Genomic DNA, 23,515 nt, shown 5'->3' with positions numbered 1-23,515 from the left:
CAAGATGGTAATATCCTCACCACGACAGCAGAGCACCTATAGTGATATCAGAGTTTGGAGCCTCTGACCATGGGACCCACTGTCTTTCCTCAGTCACTAAGGATGGAAAGGGAGACCTTCCAAGGGCCTGGCTGATGGCCCTTGTTTAAGGGGACTCTTCCAATCCCCAGTCCTTTGTACTTCTCACGTGTTTCTGTGTCATCTCCCAGGTCCTTGCAGAATGGAAGCAAAAGCTCGATGAAAGTCAAGCTGAGTTGGAAGCTGCCCAGAAAGAGTCCAGGTCTCTCAGTACTGAAATCTTCAAGATGAGGAACGCTTATGAGGAGGTGGTGGATCAGTTAGAGACGCTGAAGCGGGAGAACAAAAACCTGCAAGGTGAGCTCTTCTACAAGGTGAGTGTGTAATGGTTCCCCTCTTCCTCCTGCCCACCCCTTCCTCACGTGGCCACGGTATCTCCAAATGCTCATCCTTTCCCCTGTCCCCAAAGATCTTCACATTTACTCAGTTGCCCCAAGGCCCAAGCCCTCTTCAGGTAAGGCAAAGTAATAGCTAGGTCTCAGTCTTGAGAACCAAAGGCACATTGGGTTGCTAAGCCCATGCTTTGTTTAAGAACAAGTCTCGGAACCAGCAGATGGCATAATGGCTGTATCACTGGACTCCCATGTAATCAACCGTAGTTCGAGTCCTGGTGACTTGAACTCACTCCAGAGGAGAATGGAGGAGAAGGGATTGAAGTGTGGCCATTGATTTCTTGCTTTCTATCTCTCTGACTCTCTCTGTCTTTCTGGTAAGCATACACGTCCTATAGCAAAAAAAAAAAAAAAAAAAAACAAAAAAACCCCTTAAAAAAAAAAAAAAAAAAAAAAAAAAAAAAAAGAACAAGTCTCTTCAGAGATTCTGTCTCTTAAGTAGCTTTGCATCCTTGGCCTACACACCTAGAAGACCAGATCTGATGATTTCTTTTTCTTTTGTTTGTTTGGTTTTTTGTTTTAAATTGCTAGAGGGCACACGTCCTCACAGTGAAACAGAGAGAAAGCACCCCAATGGGGCATAGTTCACCATAATCCCCTCTCCCCTACTTCTCTATCCTTGTTAGGATTTGGGGCGTATGTGCACATACACACACACACACACACACACACACACACACACCCCTAGAGTGTTTTCAAGCCACAGGGGTGAGGATTTGAGTCATGGTCAATCAACCACGTAGAATCTGGCACCCTTAACCACTAGATCACAGGGCTAGTCTAAACTCAGTGCTTCCTAAAGCCCTTCCTGGTTCTGAAAGGCTGGTTCTAGGCATTTTTCCCCATGACTTTTTCCTCTGGCACTCTGTGACAGTTGTGTGTACTTTGTGAAGTTTCAGAGTTCTTAAGTGTTCTTGCCTCATCCCTCCTTTCTCTGCATAGTTCAGGTGAGGCAACACATCCGTGTCTTACCGACACCTCGTGTGAACAGCGTCCCCATATTCTCTCCTACATAAATGTCATGAATGAATTGCCAACCCCTAAATTGCCTGACAAATGCCTATGCTATAAATTGAAGCCCGTTGAAACCGCCTAAATCAAGCCTGTCCTTTGCAGAAGAGATTTCTGACTTAACGGAGCAGATTGCAGAAACTGGCAAGAATCTTCAGGAAGTGGAAAAGACCAAGAAGCAATTGGAACAGGAGAAGTCGGATCTCCAGTCTGCCTTAGAGGAGGTGGAGGCAAGTGTCTGGGAACTCCGGGAGACAAGGAACTGAAGGAGGTGGCACCTGACCGTGTCACAGGGCCCTTCCTGCCAGGAGCCCTGGGTCTCCATTGGGAAGGACATTCAGCCCTCCCCGAGCTGAAAGAGCTGTGCCCTGCTACCGTTATCTCCAGGGTGTGTCCACTGCTTATTTTCCATTTGAAAATAAACAAATGTGTTCGTATGTCTTCAAAGTCCCCCTCTCAGGGATCACCAAAACATAATAATAATTTTTTTTTTAAATTACCTAACATGCTGAGAACCTGCTCAGAACCCCCCCAGTTCATTCCTCAGTTCAGGCCATCATTGCTGGCTCTTGAAAATCCTGCACAATCAAAATAGGCCCTGTCTCCTGAAGCAATAATCAGGTGTAGCCAGTGCAGAATAACCGGCTGCCCTAACGCAGGATGACAGGAGAGCTGCTGCCTTGTCATTTTAGAAAATGGGCTGACTCCTAATTTATGGTCACTGTTCAGATACACACTCTTAACAAAATTTTCAACAATTTAAAGAGATGCACTCTCTCTCGATTCGTAAGATTATTAGTTAACACCAGAGACTAAGTTTTAGTCCCGGTTTCATTATCATCGTGGACACTGGGAACAAGTCAAACAGACCTCTGTAGAATGTGTCAGAGACCCTTTTTGTCCTAATGGGGATGAAAATACCCACGGACTCCTACGTTTCCCTCTTGTATCAGGGTTCCTTGGAACATGAAGAAAGCAAGATCTTGCGGGTTCAGCTGGAGCTGGGCCAGGTAAAATCCGAGCTTGACCGCAAGATGACTGAGAAGGACGAAGAACTGGAGCAGCTGAAAAGAAACAGCCAGCGGGCCACAGAGGCCATGCAGAGCGTGCTCGATGCTGAAATCCGGAGCCGGAATGACGCCCTGCGGCTGAAGAAGAAGATGGAGGGAGATCTCAATGAGATGGAGATCCAGCTGGGTCATTCCAACCGCCAGATGGCAGAGACCCAGAAACACTTGCGCACGGTCCAAGGCCAGCTCAAGGTGAGCGTGGCCGCCTCTGCGCACCTGGACAGGCGCACCCTTGCCCTGCGCTCTGGCCTCACCCAGAATGCTTTCTCTGGAAGGATTCCCAGCTGCATCTGGACGACGCCCTGAGGAGCAATGAGGACCTCAAGGAACAGCTAGCCATCGTGGAGCGCAGGAACGGCCTCCTGCTGGAGGAGCTGGAGGAGATGAAGGTGGCCCTGGAGCAGACCGAGCGCAACCGCAGGCTGTCGGAGCAGGAGCTGCTGGACGCTAGCGACCGCGTGCAGCTCCTGCACTCCCAGGTATACCCGCTGTCCTCCGCCCGGGTCTACACCATAGAAAGGAAGGGTTTCTCCCATGCTAATGGTCAAGACCAAGTTTCCTTAAGCTTAGTTCTTGGAATTACTTTGACTCTCGATTCCTCACAGATTTCTCAGCTTTTTTTTTAATCTAAGATAAAGACAAAACGTCACGCATAAAGGGGAACACTAGAGCAAAGAAGGATTAATTCTTAATAAAGCATGTGGACTTTATGGAAGTGCCATTTAAGCTGAAATCTTGGAATATTTTAATTTCCTTTCAAAATTATATGTGTAGATATAGAGATAGATATATATGTGTGTATTTTAGAACTTTTTGCTATAGGGGTATGCAACTGCCAGAGAGACAGAAAGTAAGACATCACCTCCCCCGCCCCAGGAGGGATGGCCATGCAGCACAGCCTTCCCCTCCATTCTCCTCCTGGGATTTTGGGCATGCATGCACATGTGCCCAGTATGAGTTTCAAGCCGCTAGGTCCAGGACTGGAACTGTGGTTAGCCATGTGGGAGTCCAGTGCCCTAATCACTATGCCATCTGCCTGCCCCTCCCTAAAATAAATATTTTCACGAAAGGTTTTAAAGTCTCTTGTTTTGAAAAATAGAAATACAAACCAACACAGAGGGAAAAAAATCATGTTGTTAACATGTTGGGGGGGAGTCGCTCATTCTCAGGCCCATGTAAATTACATAAACATTATATTTTATAAAAATGTGATCAATCTTTTGTAACTTATTATTTCAATTTAATAATGTGTCATGAGCATATTTCTACAGTCTTCAATGATACAGTTTTTAATGGTGAGAAAGCAGGCTGTTACAGTTGTGTATTATGTTTTTTTTTTCTTTTTAAATTCACCCTCTATGGTGGGATTTTAGATTGTTTCAATAATTTTTTAAAGAATTATTTTACTTAATTGTATTTATTATTATTATTTTCCGGTTTGAGCAAAGAGAGACAGAGAAAGAAAGAGAGGGAAAAGGGAAAAAGCAAGCCACCAGGTCTGGAACTCAAACCGCGGTTGGCCGTGTGTGAGTCCAGTATCTTTAACCACCACGCCACCTGCTAGGCCCCCAATAAATTTCTGTTACTATTAGTACTGCTGTGATAAATGCCCTCATAACTAAATTTTCACATACATCCCTGGTTACTATTGTCTTGATATTTCTAGAAGCAAGTAAATTCCTAGACTTAAAATTTTAGGGTCAAGACAGTAAAGATGCTTGTAATATATTGTAAATTGCTCTTGGACAAGGTTGTCTAAATTTTATTCCCATTGGAAAAATATGTGAGAACTCTTTTTCTATGAACTATAAAAAACCCTACCTATTACCTTTCAAATCTTCACTAGTTTTATATTTAAAACACGCCTGTTTGGGTAGTTTTACCTTTTACTACTAAATAGGTAGAACATTTCATCATGTTTCTTGACTATTTGTACTTCTGGTATGTTTCACCTATTTGTATTTTTTGCCTTTTTTTCTTATTGATTTGTCTTATTTATATGTTGAAAAGGGGAACTTTTTCTGTAATATACATTGCAAATGTTTTCTAGTTTGTCATCACCCTTATAATTTTATTTATGGCATGTTTTGAGTATGAAAATGTTTTCTCTTAGGAGGCCAGCAGGTGGTGTGATGGTTAAGGTGCTGGATTCCCACATGGCCAACAGTGGTTCGGGTCTCAGACACAGTGACTTGAAAATGACCGTGGGCATGTGTGCACGCCCACCCCAAATCCTGAAAAGCATGGAAAGGGAGGGATTGTGGTGTGGCCATTCCCTCTGGTGAGGGGATTTCTCATTTTCCCTTTCTCTGTCTCTCTCCAGAGAGTGCATGTACCCTATGGCAAACATTTTAAAAATTTTAAAAAGGTTTATTTTTATATAGTATGTCTATTAGTCATTTCCTTGTGACAGCATCTCTTATTGAATAATCTATCTATCTCCAAGTATTTGAAATTCTGTCTTCATCATCTTGATTCTTTAATGTACAATTTTTGCGTCTGTTTCAGGACTTTCTGTTCAGTCAAGAATGATATACAGTACCTAGCAGGATACCCAGGCAAAAAAAAAAAATAAATGGAACATGATGATTTACTTCTTGTCCTACTCAACTCCCTCCCTTCCAATTGTTTTAAGAGCCTACACTCCTGCTATCTCATTTTCCTTTTAGAACACAAGCCTGATAAATACCAAGAAAAAACTGGAGGCGGACATAGCTCAGTGTCAGGCGGAAGTGGAGAACTCTATCCAGGAATCCAGGAATGCAGAGGAGAAGGCCAAAAAGGCCATCACAGATGTAAGCTCTGTTCTTCTTCTCAGAAATGGTGTTTGGAAATGAGAAAGGACTCCGTTCACTATGGTGTCGCTAACAGAAGTGCCTAAGGCTGGGTGATTTACAAATAGAGGTTTACATGGCTTATGATTCTGTTGTTTGGAAGTCCAAAGGCATGAGGCCTGCATTGAGCAGCCTCTAATGCTATGTCACAGCATGGCTGACAGAAACAGAGAGGCTGGTGAGGCTTATGGAGAGGGAGACAGGCAGACAGACAGACAGACCTGGGGGCAGCCATCTTTCTTTTATAACAACCCAATCTGGGAGGAACTAATCCCTTCTCATGAGAATGAGAACTCCTGGGTCTTGCAAAACAGCATTAATCCATGCCGCCCAGTAGATCTCACCTCTTAGAGCTCTCACCACCTCTATTCAGTTACACTGGAGACCAAATTTCAAAACATGAAACTTGGGGGGGATAAACCATTACCCAAGCCATAACAAAGGACTTCTGAGCCAAAGCATGGCAAGTAGGTATCATCTCTTTATGTCTACAGTCAGTCCGTGGTGGATCCTTGGAGAGATGTAATGAGATGGGCAATCAATAGGGGGAAAGTAGGAACGAATGCTGAGAGCGGTCGGTGACCACTGGCTGAGTGAGGGAGAGAAGGCTCAGCACACACAATACTGACCTTAACAGCATCACCCATGTGCTCCAGGTAGGGGTGGGTGGGCAGGTAGGTCACTGATCTGTACTGTAAATTTAACCAGGCGGCCATGATGGCTGAGGAGCTGAAGAAGGAGCAGGACACCAGCGCCCACCTGGAGCGGATGAAGAAGAACCTGGAACAGACAGTGAAGGACCTGCAGCACCGTCTGGATGAGGCTGAGCAGCTGGCGCTGAAGGGTGGGAAGAAGCAGATCCAGAAACTGGAGAACCGGGTAGAGTGCTCTGAGAGAATGCTCACTCTTGAAGTGACCTCTTGCTCAGCCACCTCAGGCAGAACCACAGTACAGACACTTGGGTGGCAGGAAAGCGGCCACTGATAGAGTATAGTTTCAGGACTATGTAAACATATTTGCAAATTGAGTTTCAGGACTATAGACAAAACTCCCTGTGAGTCAAATTTCCCTCTTAGCTTGCAACTGTCCCTACACTCCAACACACACAAATCCATTTTGGTATGCTTATGCCTTAATAACTATAGCTTAATGGTTTTTAAAATGTATTTCTTTTCTTTCTTTCTTTTTTTTTTTTTTTGAGAAATTTTTGCTATAGGGTACATGTATTCACCGGAGAGAGAGAGACAGAAAGCGAGAAGTCACCCTTCAGGGGGGATGGCCATGCCACAATCCCTTTTCCTCCATTCTCCTCTTGGGATCTTGGGCACACACACATACACACTCGGTGTGAGTTTAAAAGTTGCAGGTCCAGGACTCGAGCTGTGATCGACTACATGGGAATTCAGTGATGTAACCCTTACACCATGCTGGTCCCTTAATATGCATTTCTTAATTTTTAAAGTTTATTTATTTCCTCCATGAGTGAGAGAGACAGAGGAAGAGCTAAACAGCACACACACCTCAACAGGGTTTAGATACCATGGCCCACCCCCCGCCTCAGCACCTTCAGATCAAGGGCACGTGTGTGTCAGGTGTGCTCAGGAAGGAATGCGGAGAGGGCCGCAAACCGGGAGCCTCCCTGTGAGGGTCATCCTCACAGATCATCACTCTTTATCACCCCACCAGTACGTAATGACTTTTTTTTTTTTTTGGAGAGATTTTCACTATAGGGCACATGCACTCTCCAGACAAACAGAGAGAGACCTTAGAGACAGAAAGCGAGAAATCACCCCCCAGGGGGGATGGTCACGCCGCAATCCCTATTCCTCCATTCTCCTCTCGGGATCTTGGGCACGCACACACACGCGCCCGGCGTGAGTTTTAAGCCACCCGGTCCAGGACGCGAACTACGTGGGAGTCCAGCGACATAGCCATTATGCTAACTGCTGGTTCCCCGTAATGACTTTTTTTAAGAATTATTTCTATTTCACTTATTATCATCATTATTATTTGTTTTAATTTGACCAGAGAGAGAGACAGAGAGAAAGGGAAAGTAGGAAAGCAAGCTTCCAGGTCTGGGACTCGAACAGTGGTTGGCCATGTGGGAGTCCAGCATCCCAACCACCATGCCACCTGCTGGCCCTGTAATTATTCTTTTTTTTCAATATTCACATTCTGTTTTCTATACGGATTCATACCTACACATATAAATGGAAAAAATATATATATTTTCCAGTTATAAAATGACACATTTTGGTGCAATTTCCATGGGAGATCAAGCTTCACTTTGGTAATGGCCCATCCTCCATAAATTGTGTAGTCGCCTTTTGTCTCCCACTTTCAGACTTCCTTCCTTTCTCCTTTTTCTGACTTTGAAATGCAGTCTGCAGTCCTGGTGTACTTCTCGCTCCATCCCGGAAGCAGAGCAGTTGGTGACTCTTCCTCCAGGCTAACGCACTAGAAAATTCAGTCTCCCACAGGCCGGACAGTCTCGGTTGTCTCTCGGGGAATGTAGCTGGTCATTTCTCAGTTTTTAGCTAATTGTTCCCTTCGTTTCCTGTATGCCTTGCTTTTCTCTTTAGACCTGTGGTGATTTATTTCACTCGTCTTTAAAATAGGTTGCACTTGCAATTGACATTTGGAGAAGGGCTGCGTGGAGGAGGTTGTTAGAACATCTCTAGAGAGAGGAAACGGAAGAGTGGGAGGAAAGGAAGAGGAGGAGGAAAGGAGAAGGAAAACACTTATTCCCGCTGGAAAGATCAGAATACAGTTCTTCCTTATCCCAGTCTCCTTAGCTGGTAGTCACTAGATAAGCAGTCCCCTTCAATGTAAAAGGTAATATTTTGTTGTACTTTGTTTTGTTTTGGCTAAAAATAACAATGCATAGACACATAAATAACAAAAGTAAACATCAGAGAAACTAGAGCTTCCCCCAAATTCCTCCAGGATTTATTTCCTGTTATTGCTAATCCTGGTCCATCAGAGGAGGTTTAGGCCTGTCCTTCTGTGGATCCCTCCCAGGAGGGCAGGGTTAGGTCCCATGCGGCCCTCCATCACTCTCTGAGCCCTGGGGTGCAGGGAGCCAGCCTCTGCCTCGCGTGGTGAGGCACCGTGACTGTCCTCCAGGTCCCAGCCACCTCGTCACACTAGTTTCCATCAAATTTACAGAAGCCTAGAGAACGTTCCGAGGAAAGCAGTTTTGTAGAACCTGATGGAAGACAGTTTCCAGGGTCCATAAGATAGGGTATCTTTTTAAAATTTATTTAACTTTATTTATTTATTTTAATTTGATCAGAGAGGGACAGAGTGAGAGCGAGAGCAAGAGTGAGAGAGAGAGAGAGAGAGAGGCAAAGTGAGAAACCAAGCCACCTTGTCCAGGACTCGAACCATGGTTGGCCATATGGGAGTCCAGCACCCTTAACCACCATGCCCAGTCCCATGAGGGTCTTTTTTAAACAGTGCTCAGAGTAAGCCTGTTCCACTCATAGCTATTAAGGTCAATCTCGAAATCTAGGGTTCCCCCCATGTGGTCATTAGGAATCCCAGTAGAGGGGCCAGCAGGTGGCATGGAGGTTAAGGGTACCCACATAGCTGACCACAGTTCAAGTCCTGGACCTGGTGGCTTGCTTTCTCACTTTCCCTCTCTCTCTCTCCCTTTCTCACTCTCTCTCTCACTCTGTCTCTCTCTGGCCAAATTAAAATACATAAATCACTAAAGTCAAGTAAAATAATTATTTTTAAAAAGAATCCCAGTACAGGGGCCAGCAGGTAGGGTGGTGGTTGGGGCACTGGACTCCCACATAGCTGACTGCAGTTCGAGTCCTGGACCTAGCAACTTGCTTTCTCACTCCCCTCACCCCCACTATGTGTCTTGCTCTGGTGAGCATGCATGCCCTGTAGCAAAATTTAAAAGTAATAATAATAATAATTAAAGGATTAAATAAATAATTATTAAAAAAAAAAAAAAAAAGAAAGAAAAGAATCCCGGTGGAGCAGGCATGCGGCTGCACCTGTGTTCTCGGTGACTGCACTTTCCCCTGAAAACTTCAGGAAAGGCTGAAGCAACTATGAAGTGAACAGCTCCTGCGCAATGCTGTGTAGTGCTTTCAAAATCCTTTCACGTACTTTGTCTAATTCGATCGCTACATTTGAGGTAGGCTGGCCTCATCTGTGACCTAAACATACAGAAACGCATTCTTGGTGATGGTGGCTGACGTACCTTAGATCTATCAGTTCTGCCTGGAGCTTGAACACAAGTGACTGCTCCTGGCCCACATTGTCCGTGACACCGGCTGCATTCTTAGTCACCATGAGCAGCTGTGTAGGTTTCGCCTACAGGGACAGGTGGCGCTGAAGTCCAGCCTGCGTTGCTCTGGCCAAACTGTGGGCTCGCAGGAAGTGGTGTCTTTGCAGAGCCTGACCCATAGGGGGCAGCCTCTGCCCCGAGAAGCCATCTTGCTCCAGTTTGCACAAAGCCACCACATGGACTAGTGGTGGCCTTGTGCATAAGATGCAGCTCCTCAGCCCCCAGAGGAGCCACCTTTTGAAAATATAATGAAAGGATCGCCCTGAGTTTACCCTAGCATGGTGGGCACGTGAGTCCGTGGGAAAAGCCCGGAAGGCCTGACTTGGAGTCTGTGCTCTCTTTGCCCTCCCCAGGTACGGGAGTTGGAAAGTGAGCTCGACGCTGAGCAGAAGAGAGGGGCTGAAGCTCTGAAGGGGGCCCACAAATATGAACGAAAAGTGAAGGAAATGACTTACCAGGTAGAGTTCTCGGGAACCTCAGTGAACGCTGCGTCGAACGAACCCCACCAGGGGCCCCTGTGGGTTTGCCGGCCCTGCCACCGTGCTCTGTTTGCAGGCTGAGGAGGACCGCAAGAACATCCTCCGGCTCCAGGACCTGGTGGACAAGCTGCAGGCCAAAGTGAAGGCTTACAAGAGGCAGGCGGAGGAGGCGGTGAGTCCGGGAGGTCCCAGGAGCACCCACACCAGCCTGGGGACACCCCAGCTCAGAATATGAGCTGGCTCCTGGTTAGCAAAGCCCCCTGAGCCTCAGGCTGTAAACACAGGGACACCTGCCCCCTGCCCTTCCTCTGTGTTAAACCAACTTCCCCACTGCCACCACCTCCACGCCCTACCACTTCATCCTACCTGGCTGGCCCCTCCACCTCCTTGATTTTGTGCTCACTCACCTCGCTTCCCCACCCCCGAGCCCGACTCGCCCTACCAGCACCAAAGCTCACCCTGCCAGTCTTGCACCAGCCTGACTCCCCACAATGACACCCGCCTCCCTCCCAGTTCTCTCAGCTCCCATGGCCTGACCTAAGGTGCCTCCTCCTAATTCACATGGCCCCACACCCCACTCCTTCAGCCCCTACCACCTCCACCCTTCCTTACCCCTCTCGAACCCCCCACACTCTATCCCATCCTTGCTCATCTGCCCTTGACCATGGAGGTGAAATCAACAGGGGAGAAATAGAGTGGGCTGAAGCCAGTGTTTCTCAGAGCGTCTTCTCGGGACACTAGGTCTAGGAGATGTTAATTGCAGGAATTTGGGGCCAAGGAGGAGGGGAGGGATTCTTTAATGAAAAAGAAATAGTCTGGTTGCTTTACTACAAGAATTCCACCCACACATGGTAGGGACGTCCATCAGTAGAATGTGACGTTTCTCTCCCTTAACGGGCTTTGGGACTTGCTCTGCTGTAGGCCGAGCATCTCACAGCAGTAGCGTCCTGCAGAATAAAACCCGGGGGACCCTGCCTTAGATGAATGACTCAGCCTGTGGCTTCTCCAATTGCCCCTTTTCCTCCCTGCCTAGAAGCCTGGGCAGTTCCAGCGTGACCTCAGGGACGCAGATTTAAACCACCTCTGTGGGCTCAGCCATGGTGGTGCATGCTGCTGAGATGCTGTGCTCCACAGGCTGGGACCTCTGAGAGGTTCGATTCCCTGTCTAACCTAAAGGCCGGCATGGTGGCACAAACCTGTGTTTTTAGCCACCCTGAAGGCCGAAGCAGGAGGATCAGGAGCCCAAGCAACTTAGTGAGACCCTGTCTAAAAAAGAGCCAGACATGATGGTGCAAACCTGTAGCTCCGACTGGTTCGTTAGGACAGGAAGATCATGACATGAGGAGACTTGGTCTTAAAAGATACATCTTCATTTATGTAAGGTGGTTAAATGAGGGAAGGGGTGTATGCATGTTGGATTAGTACAATCCGAGCGGGATGGGCCAGGCTGGAAGGTGACCAGGAGACCTCCTTATCTTAGAACTCTTGGATAATCCACAAATAGACTCATACAATGGCTTGGCCCCAGACAGAGGGCACTGGACAGAGGCACAGGACAAGTGGGACTTCAGCCGTTAGTCTCTGGCACCTTCAATTTCCTTGGGAAAACTCTGGATTTGGATCTCCTCCAAAATTGTTTTTCTTTGCTTTTTTTTTTTTTTTTTTTTAGAGAGAGATTTCTGCTATAGGGCACATGCAGTGGACAGACAGACAGAGAGAGAAAGAGAGACAGAAAGCGAGAAATTAGCCCCCAGGGAGGATGGCCATGCCACAGTCCCTTCTCTTCCATTCTCCTCTCAGGATCTTGGGCACACACGCACATGCACCTGGCATGAGTTTTAAGCCACTGGGTCTGGGACTTGAACTGTGGTCGACTACATGGGAGTCCAGTGACAGAACCATTACACCATCTGCTGGCCCCTGGGTCTCCTACAAAGTTCTCTAATGGACAGCCACAGAAAGGAGGGTGCAGGGGAGCGTGAGGCAGGCCTAGGAGGGACAGCAGCACCTGTGAGGTGATCCCAGGCAACGTACACAGCTACGAACTGAGAGCCTGGTCCTCGCCCGCTGGAGAGCTCAGGCCGCCTCCTCTCATGGCTATCTGGGAATACCAGGGCCCACGTGCTCCTGGGTCCCCACTTTTGCAGAGGCATTCAGGGACTGAGAACCTCAGAGTCTGACTCATCCCCCCTTCCCCCCATGTCTTCCTTTCAGGAGGAGCAGGCCAACACGCAGCTGTCCAGGTGCCGGAAAGTCCAGCACGAGCTGGAGGAGGCTGAGGAAAGGGCGGACATTGCCGAGTCTCAAGTCAACAAGCTGAGGGCCAAGAGCCGAGACGTGGGGAGCCAGGTAGGAGCAGATACCTGAGTGTGGCTTCTCCCCAAAAAGTCCCGAGACCCCAGGGGACTGCAGACCGCCAAGGAGTGCTGGGGGGATGCCTGTTGGTCCCCTCATCCCTGCAGCTGGCCGCACACTCACAGGTGCTGCGTTGGTAGCAAACAGGCCTGTGCTCCAGAGTCTCGGGAGAAGGAGCAGTGAGGGACAAGGGGACAGACAGGGCCGTCCTTGTCACTCCCTGTGACTTGAGATGCTGCCCTAAAACCCCTGCCTTTCAGGAGACTCGTCCTGTCTGCAGCCGCTCAGTTGGTTTATATTTAAGGCGTGCCAAGGGAAACAATGCCTTTCCTTAGTACAGACTCTCCAGCGGCTCCCCATGAAGACGACGCTCAGTCCCCCAAGTTTGGCTCACCCCCTGTCTACCATTTTTTTTCTTCCACAGAAGATGGAGGAATGACGCTCGCCTGGTGTTCATTGCCATGGGACACCTCTGGGAGAAAGCTGGGAAAATGTGTGAGAAATAAATTCTCCTCTCTACTCGGATTCCCAGCTCTGCTGTGTTGATTATTGTGGTCCGTGTCTCCTCCGTGGGATTGACTTAGATGCTTGCCTGTTTCATTGTACACAGAAAGTGAAGCATGGGAAAGCGAGCTTGCTTGCTTCAAGTGGAGAAGTTGAAGGTTCAACCCATTCCCAAGTAAATCACCTGCTTCTATAAACACGCTTTTGGGGGCAGCAGTTAGCATAATGGCTATGTCGCTGGACTCCCGCATAGGCGACCACGATTCAAGTCCCGGACCCAGTGGCTTAAACTCACGTCGGGCGCGTGTGCGTGTGTGCCCAAGATCCCGAGAGGAGAATGGAGGAGAAGGGATTGCGGCGTGGCCATTCCTCCTGGGGGGTGATTTCCTACATTCTGTCTCTCTGTATCTCTCTGTCTGTCTGGTGAGTGTGCACATGCCCTATAGCAAAAACCTCTAAAAAAAAAAAAAAACACACACGCCTTTTTGGACAGGTAGTAATGCCCTTCATTTCTTCCATGAGCAAAAGAGAGAGAGAGAAAGAGAGACACAGAGAGAGAAAGACTGTCCTAACAGGTCTTAACTCCACGATCTGCCCAGCCCCATCCAGTCCCAGATCATGGGCATGTGGGTGTTTGGTGTACTTGGGAAGGTCTCTGGGTGCAAACCCAGAATCTCCATGTGACCCACAGAACATCATGTTTTATCACTGTTTAGCCCCTCCATAAACATTTAAACACAAAGACCCTGTATTACCTCACACCTTTTAGACTCGCTATTATCAGAAAGACAGTCTGTAGTCCCAGCGACTCAGGAGGCCCAGGCAGGAGGATTGTGACAGAGCAAGGCCTGTCAATCAATCAATCGATCAATCAAATCAAACTACCATATAACCCAGCAATCCCATTCTGAGTATATAGCCAAAGGAAATGAAATCAGGACCCTAAAGAAAGATCTTCACCCTCATGTTCCTTGCCACATTATTCACAGTAACCAAGATATGGAAACAAATGTTTGTTAGCAGATAGATAACTGGGAAAAGAAATGTGGCATAGCTATGCAATGGAATACTATTCGGCCTTTAAAAAGAAGAAAATCAAAGAAGGAGAAGAAGAGGAATTGTAAGAAGGTACACATATATTAAAACATCAAGTTGGGGGACAGCAGGTGGCGTGGTGGTTAAGGGCACTGGACTCCCACATGGCCAACCACATTTTGAGTCCTGAACCTGGCAGCTTGCTTTCTCACTTTCCTTCTTGCTCTGTCCCTCTCTGGTCAAACTAATATGAATAAGTAAATAAGGTTAAATAAAATAATTATTTTTTAAAAATCAAGTTTTTTAGAAACAACACCTTAAATATATGTCAGGTTGTTGGAAAAGTCACGACAAATTTTTGCATAGGAAAAAACACGTCATGACTTTTCTGATAACTAATATAATTCCTGTTTATCAGTTATGCCTTAATAAAGCTGAAAAAAAGGCTCAGATATTAGAAGAATGAAGGGAGAGGAAAAAAGGAAGGAAGCTGGTCATTTCCTGGTGGAAATGAAGGCATGTACCCAAAATTCCAACAGAATGGATTTCAGTGTTTTTTCTTTGTCTTTCTGACTCTGACGAGCGCATGTGATCTCTGGAAAATTAGAAAAGGAAAGGATCGCCCCATTTTTACAGCCGAGGAATCTGAGGCCAGGAGAGAGGAGCGGCATTCTCAAAGTCCTCCTGCTATCTAGTCCTCCTGCTACTCTCGTTGCCCCCCCATACGAGCAATCATATTTCAGTTACAGAGAACTACTTCATATGATGCTAATTTTTTTGAGAGATTTTCGCTGTAGGCTATGTGTGCTCACCAGACAGACAGAGAAAGACAGAAAGCATGAAATCACCCCCCAGGGCGGATGGTCATGCCGCAATCCTTTCTCCTCCATTCTCCTCTCAGGATTTTGAACATGCACGCACAGGCGCCTGGTGTGAGTTTCAAGTTGCCAGATCTGGGACTCGAACTACGGCTGACTACATGGGAGTCCAGCAGCATCACCATGACACCATCAGCTAGTTCTGATGCTAAATATTAACCTACCTGTCTCTCTCCCATTCCAGCTTCCTAACAAGCCTGTCAGGAGCTCAGGCAGGTAGCCATGCCATCATGTTCTAGAGGCGTTGCAGACAAGTTATGACAAGTTCTGCCCAATGTCCTAAGGCAATGAGAGTGCAGCTCTTCAGACGCCTGGCACAGTGCACTGAAGCTCACAGTGGGTTTTTCCTCTGAGTGGCCATGTGCTGTCGGGGTGACAGCCCAGAGTCCCACCTTTCTGGTGGGTCCCCATCACGATACTACTCATTAGCTTTGTGACCTTGGGCATATATAACTTTAAAGCCTCAGTTTCATCACATGTAAAATAGAGTGTCGCGATTTCCTGTAGAGTGGCATTTTGTGAAGTAAATGAGATATATGGAAGCAATTCTCATCTAGAGCCTGGCACCTGGTAAGCTCTCCAATAACCTGTTATAGTGACGGGAAGGGCTGAACCATGACCCCACAGGGTAGGTGGGAGAAAAAGACCAGGATCAAAATGGATAAGACTGTGGGGCTTCCGCTGTGTCTCTATGGGGTTTTCTCTGGTTTGAGGAGTTAACACACCACACATTTGGGCTGCGTCATAGAAACTTCCCATGGAATCACTCCTTCTTGGCACCCCAACAAAATCAGATCTGAATCCATCTTCTCAAATACTCCCCAGTTCACCCTGAAAGGAAGAAGCCATGTTCAAGTATCTCAGCACGTCCCTGTCCCCTGCCTATACCCAGCACCCGGCCCCAGGTCTCTAAGTGAGAAGAGAAAGGGCATTTCTGTATCTTTTACAGTGCTCAACAGGGTGTCCGGCCTCATCAGAATTCTGATGATCAAACAAATAAATGAATGAATGAGCCTTTCATGTCTAGACACCAGGTAAACCCTGACACAAATTACATAACTAAGGAGAAATAGTCTTTTCTCTTCCTTTGTGAGGAATAGAAGAAAGGGAAGGGACTGAAGATGAGGTTCATGTTCGTGCCTACCTGTCTGATTCCAGCTGGTAGTTAGAAACCAGTACCAGGCCCTCAGGCTGAGCGGGGTGACTCTGGCCTCTCTGGTTCTCTTGGGAAATGGAGAGGGAGGCGGAGGAGACCTTCCCTTGGGTGGTCGTGCGTCTTAGGTGATAGGGCGTGCCCAGAACAGAAGCCAGAAAGCTTGGGTTCCTGTCCTGTCACATCTTAACTTACCAACAGACCGGGGAGAGTTAGGAAATACCTCTGGGCCCCAACACAAGATGAGGTTCCGTCCTGGCGTTGTCTACCCACGCAACGGGGCAGGTTGTTAAAAGGTTCCCATGTGACGCTATGCAAAATGTTTTCTCAACTAAGCAACGCTGCCCAACCAGAAGGTGGCATTCTCGCTGCTGCTTTTTGGTATTAATGATGATAACAATAACACTACCCCTGTTGTTGCTGTTGTTGCCACTGCTACTCTTCAGCAGTCAAACCTTGCCACCACAGCTGGGCTTTGAGCTGAAGAGCCTTGGAGGAGCCAACCCAGGCCCATAGTCCACTCGAAAACAGAGCTCTGCTGCCACCTCCTGGCTGCAAAAAGACATGCGTTCATTATGCAAATGACCCAGAGACCACACTCAGCAGGTCTTGGACTAGATTTTGAAAGTCAGACGTGTCCTTGAGAATCATGATCATCTGGTCCAGGAGCCTGTTTTTGCAGATGAGAAAACTGAGATTAGTGATAGTACGTGGTAACTGCTCAGTCAGACACCAGAGCCAGACACCTCCCGTAGCTTGGCTGCCATACCAGGGCTCTCCAAACCGAATGTCCATAGAAAATGCCTGTGGGAGCCAGGCAGGGGTGCCGTGGTAACCGACGTTCTGTGAGGCTGATCCACATGGGAAGTTTCCAGATTCACATCCAGAGACCTCCCTGTGTGAGCAAGTGTGGGTGTGTTTCCCCGTTACCCAGGGCTGGCTTAGACTGGGGGTGGATCATTGAATGGAGACCGCATCAGGAGCGCCTGTCTCTCTGTCTCTCTCTTGCTCACATAAGAAATAAATACACTTTTAAAAATAATTTTTTTTCAGTTGCAAAATCTTTTTTCTAAATAATTATTTATTTAAATTTTTGACCAGAGAGAGACAGAAAGAGAGGGAGAGGGAGAAAGCAAGCCATCAGATCCGGGACTTGAACCATGGTCAGCCATATGGGAGTCCAGCACCTCCACCACCACACCACCTGCTGGACCTTAGTTGCAAAATCTTGAGATAGAGGGTTTGGGCTGCTGGGCAGAGAAGTCCCAGAGAGATAGCCCTACCTCTGCTGGCCAAGGGTCTGCTTCCTTTCCTGGCTCTCCTTGCCCCAGGAATCTCTTCTAGGCTAGAAGAGAAGAGTTGGTTGTAGGGGAGAAAGCAGTATACCTATACAAACAGCCCCTTACCCCAGCAGAGGCAATGACCAGCGAACGAGTGTCTCTGGGATGAAGGTGAGCCATGGCAGGTCAAAAGGGCAGGTCCCTGGCTCTTTTCCTAGGCCCAAGACACAGGACTGGGATATCCACCCCACAGCAAGATGCCCTAAGTTAGGACTGTGCTGTTTGAACCTTGGACCTTTCTACCTATCTCTTCCTGCTCAGCACCCCCAGGAGGTTGGCATCAGTGGACTTTCTTGCCCTCTAGCTTTTGGGTGGGTTTAGACAATAAAGAGCTGGGTTAGAAGAGTGGGGGAGTAGCAGGTGGTGCGGTGGTTAAGGGCTGGATCCCACAGGGTCAACTCCGTGGTTCAAATCCTGTTGAAAAATCAAATCGAGTGCATGCTCAAAATCCCAGGAGAATGGAGGAGAAGGGATTATGGCATGACCATCTACCCTGGGAGTTGCTATCTTACTTTCCCTCTCTCTCTCTGTCTCCTTGGTGAGTGTCTGTGCCCTATAGCAAAAAGAAAAGAAAAAAAGAAAAGAAAAGAGAAAAGAAAAGAAAAGGGAGAAGGAGGAGGAGAAGGAGAAGAAGAAGAAGAGAAGAAGAACGAGGAAAGCAGAGCAGAGGGGAGGAGCAAGCTGAGGCCAGTATTTATTTCTGGTGCCCCTTCTGGTGGTCAGAGATCCCATTGCCTGTCAGTCATCTCAATCCCCAGGCCCTCTCCGTCACCAAACTTTGGTAACTGCCCCCCTCCCCCACTGCTTGCACTTTCAGGCTTAGGGCAGATGATGGAGCCCTGAGCTACTAGACTTGGGTTTCTGCTCTTCCCCTATGGCTTCCTGATACACGCCCTCCTCACCTTTGCCATGTGCCTCTCCTTCAGACACACCTCACATTATGCTAATTTGGGTATGCTGTCTATTCCCTGCAAGACTCTGGACTGACACAGGACCCTTGTCTGCACATCTATTTTTTGGCCTTGTCCCTCCTATTGAGCAGAACCAACTGACCATGCAAAGTAAGAGTGCTACCTCAAAGCTATTTGAGGACATCTTTGGTCACAAATGTCATTCCGATAGGGAAAAACCCGTTCAGTTTCATTGCACACTTCGCCTGGCACCAGCCTTCATCAAAATCAAGCTTTCAGGATTAGTGTCAGGTCCGCCTTTAAATTCAAAGCAGAACTTACACTCACAGCTCTTGGACCCATGAAGCAGTCATTTACATCTAAGATCTAAGTGGCATCAGAGGTGTGCTGAAACCAGCTGGCACCAGCTCAAAAGAGTGAATCATACAATGCAGGGGGGCTTTATGAGCCAGTTGTTAACCAGACCTAGTTAACAACCAACTTATTACAAATTAAATTGTGTAAATTTACAATTAAAATCATTATACTGAAAACAAATAGTCAAAACTAAAAGTTTTGTAATTACTACATTTTATTATTATCTATACTCGCTTTAGATTATCTATAGCTATTTAGTTCATGTATGGGAATTTTCTGTCATGGTCTATGATGTGTATCTCTTCCTGTCTCCACATTCAACAATGTCGTGTTGCGGGACTGGCAGGTGGTGTGGTGGTTAAGGGCACTGGACTCCCACATGGCCAACCATAGTTCGAGTCCTGGACTTGGAGGCTTGCTTTCTCGCTCTCCCTCTCCCTCTCAATCTGTCCTTCTCTGGTCAAATTAAAAATAAGTAAATAAATAAAGTTAAATAAAATAATTCTTTAAAAAAATAAATAAAAAATAATGCCACGTTGCTACCTTGAAATTGACCATGGTGGAAATATTTACACCACAGAACTTGGCAAACATGACAAAGCAGGAGTTTTTGTTTGGTAAACATTTACCAACACAACACTCGGTGAAACTGGTGGAATTCAAGTAAAAACAAATCTACAACTCTGGATGTAATAGGGGGCTTCAAAAAGTTAATAAAAAATGGAAAGTAAGCGTGAGTCTCTTTTGGTGCAAAAATATTTTGAAAAATCCATATATAGTTTTTCCATAATATGCATTTTCCATGAACTTGTTGAAGACACTTTATCTTGGAGAAGACAGTGCCAACTCCCCCTTTCAACTGACCATCAGTCCTACTATCTCTATCAAGGTAGCAGATTGAAAAGACTCAGGATCGGGACCAGCAGTTAGCGTAATGGCTATGTCGCTGAGCTCCCATGTGGCCGACCGCTGTTCGCATCCCGGACCCGGTGGCTTAAAACTCACGCCAGGCGCATGTGCGTGCATGTCCAGGATCCTGAGAGAAGGGAGGAGAAGAGATTGCGGTATGGCCATCCCCCCTGGGGGGTGATTTCTCGCTTTTTGTCTCTCTGTCTCTCTCTGTCTGTCTGGCGAGTGCATGCGCCCTATAGCAAAAACCTCTCAAAAAAAAAAAGAAAAGAAAAGATTCAAGATCAAGGATTGACATCCTTCATAGCACAGGGAAGAGAGGGAGGGCAGGAAGAGAAGCGTGACCCATTCTGCCCAAGTCTCAACTCCATCGCTAGACTCCAGTCATGAGAACTCATTCAGCTATAACAGGAAGTCAGCCACAGTGCCTAGGCAAAAAGGAAAGTATTGGTTCACCCAAATGAAAATTCCAAAAGTACCCAATCTTCAGGCTGACTGGATTCATGAATTTGTGGTTGGATCTAGGTTTTTTTTTTTTTTTTTTTTTTTTTGAGAGGTGTTTGCTATAGGGTGCGTGCGCTCGCCAGAGAGACAGAAAGCAAGAAATCACCCCCAGGGGGGATGGCCACGCCGCAATCCCTTCTCCTCCATTCTCCTCTCGGGATCTTGGGCACGCATGCACACGCCCCTGGCGTGAGCTTAAGCCATCGGGTCCGGGACTCAAACCGTGGTCGACTACATGGGAGTCCAGCGACATAGCCATTACGCTAACTGCTGGTCCCTGGTTGGATCTAGGTTTTCAGATGATTATTTCTCTCTTTCCATCTCTCAGTTCTGCTTTCCTCTAAATCAACTTTATTCCCAAGAAGCTTGGTCCTTTGGATTACAAAACAGCCAGGGTTATAATCCTATATTTCAAAATCTTTTTTTTCTTGAGATATTTTGTTACAGGGCACAAGAGCTCGCCAGAGAGACAGAGGGAGACAGAAGATGAGAAATCACTCTCTGGGCGGATGGCCATACCATGATCCCTTCTCCTTCATTCTCCTCTTAGGACTTTGAGCACGCACACACATGCGCCCAATATGAGTTTCAAGTCGCTGAGTCCAGGACTTGAACTGCTGTTGATCACATAGGAGTCCAGTACCTTAACCACTATACTGCTCACCGGCCCCTAAAATATTTTTTAAATCTTTTTAAAAGCTTCATATATTTCTTCCATAAGAGAGAGATCTTGTCACAGCAATCCATCCCATCTTCAGCCCCAGGTGATGGGCACACATGTGTACTCAGGGAGGTCTCCAGGCATGAACCAGAATCTTCCCATGTGGGTCAGCCTTGCAGAGGTTCGTTGCTACGGTTCTTATTTTAAAACCTTATGTAAGAACGTGCTGTTCAAGAGTTACTGGATCCCGGGACCAGCGGTTAGCGTAATGGCTATGTCGCTGGACTCCCACGTAGTTGACTGCAGTTCACGACCCGGACCCGGTGGCTTAAAACTCATGCCGGGCGCATGTGGGTGCGTGCCCAAGATCCCGAGAGGAGAAGGGATTGCGGCATGACCATCCCCCCCGGGGGGGGCAGGGGCAGTGATTTCTCGCTTTCTGTCTCTCTGTCTCTCTCTCTGTCTGGTGAGCGCATGCAAAAACCTCTCAAAAAATAAATGAATAAAAGAGTCACTGGATCCCACATAATTGTGGTTCTGAAACTCTCTGGGTGTATCCATGAGAACCGAAGATCTGAGGATGGGGATCATGGAGTGACCAGAGGAGCACCCTCACATCCCTGCCCCTCATTCTCACATGCATTTCTCTCTCATAAATAAAGAAAAAGAATTTTGAAACAACAACAAAAACCGTACACAAGCAGCCTAAAGGTAGTTCCAGCAAAAACCCCAGGGACCCACCCCTGGAGCTTGGGTGGACCCAGCCCCACCTGCACCCTGTACGTGAGGGAAGGGAGGGCCGTCTCCCATCCTTCCTACGAGGTCGAGCTCCTCGTCCCTGAAGCAGCAGTGCGGAAGCCAACGACAAACGTTCCTCACTAGCATTGCGGCTGTGGACCAGACCGGGCTCAGTCTGTCTCTCGCTTTTAAAATTGAGCTGATCATGCCGTGCCCTAGGTCACTGTGTGACGAAATAAGAAGGCTAGAAGCCCCACCCCCACCATGAAAACACCTGTCAGCCTTGGGACCAGCAGTTAGCGTAACGGCTATGTCGCTGGACTCCCATGTAGTCGGCCGCGGTTCGCGTCCTGGACCTGGTGGCTTAAAACACGTGCGTGTGTGCGTGCGTGCCCAAGATCCCGAGAGGAGAATGGAGGAGAAGGGATTGTGGCATGGCCATCCCCCTGGGGGGTGATTTCTCACTTTCTGTCTCTCTGTCTCTCTCTGTCTGGCTAACGCACACGCCCTATAGCAGAAACCTCTCCAAAAAGAAAAAAGTAAAACCAGCCAGCCTCTCCCTTTCTTCCTTACTTATCCTGCCTAATCTAAGCTTTGCTAACGTGAACATCTAAGATGTCGGACACGTCTCTTTCTTCACTTGTTTTTAGACCAGGCAGCTCCCAGGCCCAGCAGACACACCCTGCCCTTCAACAGTCTGCTGAGAGTCCAACTTCTGGTAACAGCATTTCCTCCCGAGCGAGCGGATGACTCGCACTCCACACAGGGCTTCCCCTGCTGACAAGGAGGAAGACACAATTGCTCATAGTCGCTGCCTTCTTGCCAGGAGCTTCCTGTCCCCTGAGTCAGGAAGGAGAGTTCTGGGTGGGACCAGACAAAACATCTGGACCCAGATTTGTATGTGGCCAGGATCCCGGCCCAGGGCGCCCCCAGCAGGGGGCAGTGGCACTGCAGGAGTGTAGACCCAGCGAGGGATCAAGCAGACAGCTTGTCCATTCAGCGGTGAGCTGGCGGGGACTACGGCTGTTTGGAGCACAGTAACGCAGCGGTGAAATGAGCAAGAATTACAGGCGCCAGGACCAGCAGTTAGCATAATGGCTATGTCGCTGGACTCTCATGTAGTCGACTATGGTACGAGTCCTGGACCCGGTGGCTTAAACTCACGCCAGGCGCGTGTGCATGCGTGCCCAAGATCCTGAGAGGAGAATGGAGGAGAAGGGATTGTGGCGTGGCCATCCCCCCTGGGGGGTGATTTCTCGCTTTCTGTCTCTGTCTCTCTGTCTCTCTCTGTCTGTCTGGTGATCACACGTGCTCTATAGCAAAAAAAAAAAAAAAAAAAACCCCCACAAAAAAAAAAAAATTACAGGCGCCGTGGTCAGAGACATCCTGCACACCTCAGCTGCTCACCAAGTGATTTCTGACTGTCGCCTGCCCTGCTGGCTTTCCCCAGCCTTCTGCAACGGCACATCACTTCTGTCCAAGCCCTTTGCTTATTGGACGAAGATAAAGTTTAGCTAGAAAAGAGATTGCTAGACAAAATCTTGAAAATAACGGCCAGGTAGCCGGCAGATGGCACAGCAGTTATATCGCTGGACTTCCGCAGGGCTAACCACGGTTTGAGTCTCAGCCCTGATGGCTTAAAAATCACCCTGGGCGTGTGTGCATGTGTGCCCAAGATCCCGGGAGGAGAATGGACAAGAAAGGATTGTGGCATGGCCATCCCTCCAGGGGGTGATTTCTCACTTTCCCACTCACCATCTCTCTCTGTGTGTCTCTGTCTCTATGTCTCTCTATCTCTCCCTACCCTCCCACCCCCCTTCCCCCACAAGCACAGATGCCCTAAGGTAAAAAAAAAAAAAAAAAAAAAGTAAGAGAAAGAAGAGATGAACGACCAGTCATTTACCAAGAAGGCAGTGGTTACTCCCTCTGGACCACAGGGCTGACTGTCACAAGGGAGTCTTGCAGGATAAGCCCAAGGTTTGCAGTCTCGCTAGGGCTGA

General features: G+C 47.7%; 1 protein-coding gene across 1 annotated transcript in view; it reads left to right on the top strand.

Moving 5' to 3' along the window:
- Nucleotides 1–12,537, top strand: part of MYH13 (myosin heavy chain 13) — a 73,837-nt gene extending 61,300 nt beyond the window's left edge. The window contains exons 31-39 of the mRNA XM_027774920.1: nucleotides 210–375; nucleotides 1,587–1,711; nucleotides 2,435–2,743; nucleotides 2,827–3,030; nucleotides 5,221–5,346; nucleotides 6,094–6,264; nucleotides 10,045–10,149; nucleotides 10,247–10,342; nucleotides 12,385–12,537. Coding sequence (XP_027630721.1) covers nucleotides 210–375; nucleotides 1,587–1,711; nucleotides 2,435–2,743; nucleotides 2,827–3,030; nucleotides 5,221–5,346; nucleotides 6,094–6,264; nucleotides 10,045–10,149; nucleotides 10,247–10,342; nucleotides 12,385–12,537 — 1,455 coding nt within the window. The remainder of the gene's footprint in view (nucleotides 1–209; nucleotides 376–1,586; nucleotides 1,712–2,434; nucleotides 2,744–2,826; nucleotides 3,031–5,220; nucleotides 5,347–6,093; nucleotides 6,265–10,044; nucleotides 10,150–10,246; nucleotides 10,343–12,384) is intronic.
- The last annotated feature ends 10,978 nt before the right edge of the window (nucleotides 12,538–23,515 follow it).

This window comes from Tupaia chinensis, unplaced genomic scaffold (assembly GCF_000334495.1).
Source record: "Tupaia chinensis unplaced genomic scaffold, TupChi_1.0 Scaffold000493_1, whole genome shotgun sequence".
NCBI lineage: Eukaryota > Metazoa > Chordata > Mammalia > Scandentia > Tupaiidae > Tupaia > Tupaia belangeri.
This window is presented reverse-complemented; position numbering and strand designations above follow the sequence as displayed.